The following is a 7906-nucleotide window of genomic DNA, read 5'->3' as shown; positions in this document are numbered from 1 at the left end:
ACTTCTTGAACAGCTAACTTACAATTCCATTACAACAAGCTGGCAATTTTTTGACTTGAGTTCGTTGTCACATTTCTGTATTATGTATTACTCGTGCACTCACTGTAGTTGTCTCGCCGTGCTGCACTATTTGCATATAGTGGCCACTCATGCCAGAGTAGTATCTGCTCCATTTGCACACTGATTGAGGAGTATCTGTAACATTTGCACAACCATTGTCCCAGATTATCGCACTACTCGTCACTTTAAACCGCATACACTCCTTGAAGTCTCAGTGCCCTTTGCACAATGGTCATTGCACCGGACTATTGCGATATTAGCCATTCGAACTGAGGACTCTGCATCTTTTTGCACAATTGTTGTTTGTTGTTGTTTTTTGTTAATGTCTTTATGTCTCCAAAGTGTTCTGTAAATTGACTGTCTGTTGTACTAGAGCGGCTCCAACTACCGGAGACAAATTCCTTGTGTGTTTTGGACATACTTGGCAAATAAAGATGATTCTGATTCTGATGAACACCATAGTGCTCCTCCTGAATCTGAGATTCGACTTCCTGATGGACCCTCCTCTCCAGCACCCCTTAATAGACCATACCAGGGAGGCTGAAGAGTGTGATCCCCCTGTAGCTGGAACACACCCTCCAGTCCCACCACCCCAATCTGCCAATCCAGAGTCATTGTCCCCGATGTCCACCGAGGAGCATTTTAACCAACTCGGTGACCTCAACCCCAGAGACTGGAGAGCCCATCTCTGAGACCCCAGACTCTACTTCCTCATGGGAGGGCGTGTCGGTGGAATTGAGTAGGTCTTCGAAGTATTCTCCCCACCGAGTCACAACGTCCTGAGTCGAGGTCAGCAGCGCCACATCCCCACTATACACAGTGTTGGTGGTGCACTGTTTCCCCCTCGCGAGACTCTGGATGGTGGACCAGAATTTCCTCGAAGCCATCCTTAAGTATTTCTCCATGGCCTCACCGAACTCCTCCCATGCCCGTGTTTTTGCTTCAATGACCACCAAAGCTGCATTGCGCTTGGCCAGCCGGTACCCATCAGCTGCCTCAGGAGTGTCAGAGGCCAAAAAGGCCCGATAGGACTCCTTCTTCAGCATGACGGCATCCCTCACTGTTGGTGTCCACCGATGGGTTCGGGGATTGCCGCCACGAAAGGCACTGACCACCTTACGGGGACAGCTCCGGTCGGCCGCCTCAGCAATGGAGGTGCGGAACATGGTCCATTTCTCAATGTCCCCCGCCTCCCCCGGAATATGACCAAAGTACTGTCGGAGGTGGGCGTTGAAACTCCTTCTGACAGCCGATTCTGCCAGACGTTCCCAGCAGACCCTCACAATACGTTTGGGCCTGCCATGTCGGACCGGCATCTACCCCACCACCGGAGCCAACTCACCACCAGGTGGTGATCAGTTGACAGCTCCGCCCCTCTCTTCACCCGAGTGTGAAGACATACGGCCGCAAGTCAAATGACACGCCCACAAAGTCGATCATCGAACTGCAACCTAGAGTGTCCTGGTCCCAAGTGCACATTTGGGCACCCTTATGTTTGAACATGGTGTTCGTTATGGACAATCCGTGATGAGCACAGAAGTCCAATAACAGAACACCGCTCGGGTTCTGATCGGGGGGGGGCATTCCTTCCAATCACGCCTTTCCAGGTCTCACTGTCATTGCCCACATGAGCATTGAAGTCCCCCAGCAGAACGATGGAGTTCCCAGCGGGAGCGCTCTCCAGCACCCCCTCTCAGGACTCCAAAAAGGGCGGGTAGTCTCAACTGCTGTTTGGCGCATCGGCAAAACAACAGTCAGGACCCATCCCCCCACCCGAAGGTGGAGGGAGGCTACCCTCTCGTTCACTGGGGTGACCACCAATGTACAGGGGCAATAGGTATACCCACACCTGCTCAGCGCCTCTCACCGTGGGGCACTCCAGAGTGGAAGAGAGTCCAACCCCTCTCAAGACGACCGGTACCAGAATCCAAGCCGTGTGTGGAGCCGAGCCCGACTATATCTAGTCAAAATTTCTCAACCTCACACACCAGCTCGGGCTCCTTCCCTGCCAGAGAGGTGACATTCCACATCCCTAGAGCCAGCTTCTGTAGCCAGGGATCAGATCGCCAAGGTCCCTGCCTTTGGCCATCGCCCAGTTCAAACTGCACTTGACCCCTATGGCCCCTCCCACAGGTGGTGAGCCCATGGGAAGGGGTACCCACGTTACCCTTTCGGGCTGCGCCCGGCCGGGCCTCCACGGGTTCAGCCCTACCTCCAGGCCTGGCTCCACAGGGGGGCCCCGGTGAACCCGCGTCCGGGCAAGTGAAACCTCAATCCATTCATGTTTTTCATCATAGGGGTCTTTTAGCTGTGCGTTGTCCGTTTTTTTCCTGTCAATATGGGGTGCTGTGTGTACATTAATGAGGAACAAAATGAACTTAAATGATTTTAGCAAAGAGCTGCAATATAGCAAAGAGTGAAAATTTTAAGGGTGTCTGCATACTTTCCGTACCCTACACCCTGAACTGGTCGCCAGTCAGTCGCAGACCCCCAAACTTCAGACGAAAAATCTAATGATGATACAGATGTTATGTTTTATTGCAGGTCCTGGATTAGTAATTTTGCATATCTGACCGTGTCATTAGCATCCCTTGGCCAGAAAAATGCCGCAGCAGATTTTATCCAATGCGGAGGAAAGTCTATATAAAATAGTAGGGTCAAAATGTCACAAAACATAGATGCACAGTAATTACTGTATTTACTTCCTGCCATCTAATAGAAGAGCATTAATTTGTTCTGTGTGTCACTATGCCTCACTGGCATAAATAGAGGAGCAAAGACACATTATTTCTTGTAAATGAATATATATATTTTAAAGCAGCTAAGTAAACTGTGATCATTTCCCACGGCACACCTGAAGATCGCTCACGGGTTGAGAAGGTCGCCGCCGCCTTCAACATGGCGGCCACGTAGGCACGTCGGTTAAGCAGGCTGCGTACACATATGAGAACGCCGTAGCGCTTTCTACGTAATGTAGCAATGGCGGAGATCACTGAGGCGGACGCAGCTCAGTTGCACGAAGAGGTCGTCGAAAGTAAACGTAAGTTAAATATATCCGTTTATACTTTGGTCGCAATTCTTTTTTTTTTTTAACGTGGAAGCTGGAAGTATGTTTGCATCTTGGCTATGTGGTCTCTATTCCCGAAATTATCTTAAACATATCTTATCAGTAAAGTTAATGATGACCTCACCGCGGAGCTCCATCATAGGACCTAAATATTATACGACGGCAGAAGCCAAAAGAGGAAAACTAGCATAATCTAGCCATTTTGTCGACGATTTATGTGCCGGTATTTAACTTCATTTGTGGAGGAATTTTTTTTGTCGCGCTAAACACGATTTGGACTCTGTTATGACACGACTTTATTAGGGAGCTGCTCAACAGAAGCGCACACAGATATGTATAGGGAGATAACGACATGCCGGCGGCGACGCTAAACTAGTAAGCTAGGGAGGTCAAAGTCGTCAGCGCATTCCATGTGTGCGAACGGCAAGACAGCCAAAAGGTCACGTATGCCGCTATTGATTGGTTTTATTTGGTGATAGCGCAGAAAGGAGCACGTGAGCACTTTACGACAAACAGTCAATTATCATCACCGAGGGTAAAAACACAACAAAGGGTCGCTCGTCGGAAGTTGCGCCTATACGCATATTCAGCAGACCTTTTGTAAAAAAGTAATCAAAAGGGCTAAACAGTCAGGATGGTACGGGAAGCGTATTGCATTCACTTGGATTCAAAAAACCCTCCTGTTGTTATGAGTAATTTTTTTGAGGCCTTTGTTTTTTTGAATTTTTTTCTGTTTTTCTGACAATTTTTTCTGTTTTTCTGACTAATTTTTTTCTGTTTTTCTGACTAATTATTTTCCCACCTGTTTTTCTGACAAATTTTTTTCTGAGTTATCGGGACACATCGACCTCACGCGGGAACCTGCAAACTGCAAGTGACTCTTTGCGGACTCCGTAGTAAGCAACATGACCGGCTTATTTACTTTGATCAAGTTTTATTTTGATATGGGTTTAAGACACTGGGAGATACTCCTGTCTTTGAGTCACATCAATGGTATTATTAGTTTGTCGACATTACGCAGGCACCTGCGGACTTTGCGTTTGTTCAGGAGGAAAGCCCATTCCATTTTTTTCCAAATTAAAAAATAAATAAAAAATTAGTCAGAAAAACATGTGGAAAAGAATTTGACAGAAAAAAATAGTTCAGAAAAACAAAGCCCTGAAAAAAAATTACTCAGAAAAACAGGAGTTTTAAAAAAAAATTTAATCCAAGTGAATGCAATACGCTTCCGTAGGATGGCACCCAAGATATAAAGGAAACTGGTAAAGATAGTGTTAAGAAACACTTTTCATAGATGGACAGAAAGGGCTGTGTGCTGTGCAACCGTCATAGACTGTGCGTCACACAATGCAACAAAGGTAGGCACTGTCTCCTCCTTTTGTTGTCGTTTCTGTTTGTGCTCTACATTACTGACAAAACTGAGAGAACGCTTGCTGCTGATAGTGTGAGTGAGGCAATGAAAAATGATCAAAAGAATTGTACAGCAAATTGGCCAACTTTTAAATGACAATGGCAAGTCCCACTTTATTTTTTTATTTTCTGTACAGGAAAAAGAGGTTTCCTTAGTACAGCGGCTGAAATAAGTATTTAACACGTCATCATTTTTCTCATTAAATATATTTCCAAAGGTGCTATTGACATGAAAGTTTCACCAGATTTTGGGAACAACCCAAGTAATCCATACATAGAAAGTTTAACAAATAAGCTCAGTAATTAAGTTGTGTAATAATGTGAAATGACACAGGGAAGAAGTATTGAACACACCAACTGGTATTTATTTAATACTTTGTACAAATGCCTTTGTTTGCAATGACAGCTTCAAGACGCTTCCTGTATGGAGAAACTAGTGGCGTGAATTGCTCTGGTGTGATTTTGGCCCATTCCTCCACACAAGCAGTCTTCAAATCTTGAAGGTTCAGTGGGTGTCTTTTATGGACCTGGAGTTTCAGTTCTTTCCATATATTTTTGATTTTATTCAAGTCAGCTAATTGGCTGGGCCATTATTAGCAGCTTTATTTTTTTTCTTTGAAACCAATTGAGTTTCCTCGGCAGAATGTTTTGGATCATTATCCTGCTGAAATGTCCACCCTCGTTTCATTTTCATCATCCTTGTAGATGGCACCAGATTTTTGTCAAGAATGTCTCTGTACATTTGCCCATTTTCTTCCTTCAATAATGTGAAGTTTACCAGTACCATTTGCTGAAAAGCAGCCCCACACCATCATGTTCCCACCTCCGAACTTCACTGTTGGTATGGTGTTTTCAGGGTGATGTGCCGTGCCATTTCTCGTCCAAACGTGGTGCGCATTATGGCATCCAAAGAGTTCAAGTTTGCTCTCATCAGACCAGAATATATTCTCCCAGTATTTAAGTGGCTTGTCTTAATGTTATTTAGCAAACTTTAAACAAGCTTTGACATGCTTTTTTTCCCCAGTAAGGTCAAGGTGCTTTTATTGTAAATTATTCAATATGAAAAACACATACAGAGGATTGAAATTATGGTACTAAAGGGCCTGCGGTGCTACAAAAGACAGTACAAATAATAACATCAGTATAAAAAGCTAAATAGCTAAAGCTAGTCTTGCGTTGTAAGCGTGCATACAGGCCGTGGTGCATTACTCACGGTTTTCCTTATGACAACAGTACCTGCTAATTCCAGGTCTTTTTAACACTCTCCACAGATGATGCTTGGCTCTTGGACAACTCTACTGATTGTTCTTTGCCATCCTCTGTCAGAAATCTTGCGAGGAGGACCTGATCAATGCAAATTTAAGGTGTTATGATTAGCTTTCCACTTGCAGCCCCAGCTGTGCTCACTGGAACATTCAGAAGCTTACATATGCGGCTGTAACCAATGCCATCGTTCTGTTTTGCCACATTTACTTTGCGATGGTCTTGAGACAGCTCTTTGCTCTTACCCATCATGAGATGTGTCTTGACTCACACCTTGGCAATGAGACCTTTTTGTAGGCCATCAATTAGGACTGAGCCAGCTGATATTCATTTGCACTGACAAGGGGCTGGATCGCTATTTGCTTATTGATGTTGTCTTGGCTTGCCATACCTTTTTGCACCTCCCTTTCTTCATGTGTTCAATACTTTTTCCCGTGTCATTTCACATTATTACACACACCTTAACTCATTTACTGCCAGCCGTTTCCTGAACAGGGACCCCTAGACTGCCAGGCATTTTTGAGCAATTTCACAGATTTTTCAAGCCCCACAGAATATTATGTACCATGACGATGTATACACCGAAACCACCAAATGAAAGTTCACTCTCTTCTCTCATCAGAAAAAAAGTTTGTCTCTAGCTTAAACTGTTCTTTAGTAATCAGCAGTCATATAGATATAGGCTACTTTCAGCCAAATCTGTTTCTGGAAGAAAAAAAACTGAAAAAAAACGCCTTTTTGTGAAAGCAGACAAATCATGCAGAACAATGACTTTGACAACAATTTTTGTTTCTTTAGTGAAAATCTCAAATTTCTGAACATAAAACAACACTGAGAAAGTCAAAATAATTTATTTACAAGTATAACTATGTACAGAATTTACATTAGACAAAAATGCATGAACAAATGGGCCACACTTTCCTCCAAATTCTCATCCTCTACTGTTTGCTCAATAGTCCAGGTTTTTATTACCTTGCGCATAAAATCTAGCAAAGTTTTGTCCACTAGATTTTCAAAGCCACCCCAACATGATCCCATTGGTATCGCAAGACAAGTCCAGATCTGTGTGACAGACCACCAAGGACTCCACTAAAAGAGGTTTGATGAAGATCTGATATTGTATTTCAAAATAAAAGTCTCAGAAAACTAATAAACTACATTTTTGTAATGCATCTAAAGATTCAAATTAACCTTGCTGGTTGCATTCCTTAACCGAATAGCATTGACGTCCGTATTATTGGGAAGATTTTATTTTGAAGGTGGCTTTTGCCGCGTGTTGGCGACTTATTACCGTAATGCCTAGTATGAACAAAATTAGGGGCGGCTGGCTTGATTGCTACTTTACGAGTGGAGGCTGGCTTGACCGCAGTCATTTTCAGGGGTCCTGAGCCGAACCGATGTTGTTTTGCACAATGCACATACCGGGGCTATGTACCTATAATTTACGACTTTTAAGTGCGCCTTATGGTCGTGAAAATACGGTACTTTTCTTCGTCGCAGTGGTAAAAGACGCTCGACCCGACTGCAAGATGGACAAAATGGAAAATTCTAATCAGTACTGGCAACAGGTGTTACATTGTAATGTAAACACGTGGGACTAAATTATGTTTTTATGTAACAAGGATTGAAGGAGCATGTTTAGCTAAATGTAGCTAACGCTAGCTGCAAACGAGTTACCTTTGTCTTCGCCTTTGTCGGACTCCGTCGATCTTCATCGGCGGAAGTTTGGGATGAAGCTCGGCTGGCTATCCAAAAGGGAGTTCACTATCTGACGATTCCGGATCCCATTTATTCAAATCCTGGCCAGCAGGCGGCTGAGAGCATCTCGCCATATGTATGGGCCGGCATTTTGTGCGATCGCTTTGCAACAAAGCTATCGGCTCGGAGCGTCATCCTTTATTCCCCGCATGATCTAAGGCGTCGTTCATGTCGATCGAAGGAATATTTTTCTTGCCTTTGGCGAAATAAATTTCTAGTACCGAAAGCTATTACTATTATTTTTTTCCATTTTGTCGTCTCTCTTTTCCGCCATTATGTTTGTCTCCTCTCATTGTCTCTTGCGCCCCGCCGGCCTGCCTCCTCCTTCCTCCTCTTCTTCAATCTGAG

At 44.3% G+C, this 7906-nt stretch overlaps 1 protein-coding gene across 12 annotated transcripts in view; it reads left to right on the top strand.

The window, feature by feature from the left end:
• The first annotated feature begins 2945 nt into the window (after nt 1-2945).
• Nucleotides 2946-7906, top strand: part of trmt1l (tRNA methyltransferase 1-like) — a 95019-nt gene continuing 90058 nt past the window's right edge. For 3 of the 12 annotated variants that reach the window (XR_009789489.1, XR_009789488.1, XR_009789487.1), the window contains exon 1: nt 4406-4485. Coding sequence is in view for 3 of the 12 variants with exons in the window: in XM_061780361.1 (XP_061636345.1) it covers nt 4422-4485 (64 nt within the window). In the remaining 9 variants the exon portion in view is untranslated. Of the gene's footprint in view, nt 3101-4405; nt 4486-7906 lie in introns of those variants that run through there. The other 9 variants (XR_009789490.1, XR_009789491.1, XM_061780359.1 and 6 more) reach the window with 8 other exon arrangements.

This window comes from Phyllopteryx taeniolatus, chromosome 7 (assembly GCF_024500385.1).
Source record: "Phyllopteryx taeniolatus isolate TA_2022b chromosome 7, UOR_Ptae_1.2, whole genome shotgun sequence".
Classification (NCBI taxonomy): Eukaryota; Metazoa; Chordata; class Actinopteri; order Syngnathiformes; family Syngnathidae; genus Phyllopteryx; species Phyllopteryx taeniolatus.
This window is presented reverse-complemented; position numbering and strand designations above follow the sequence as displayed.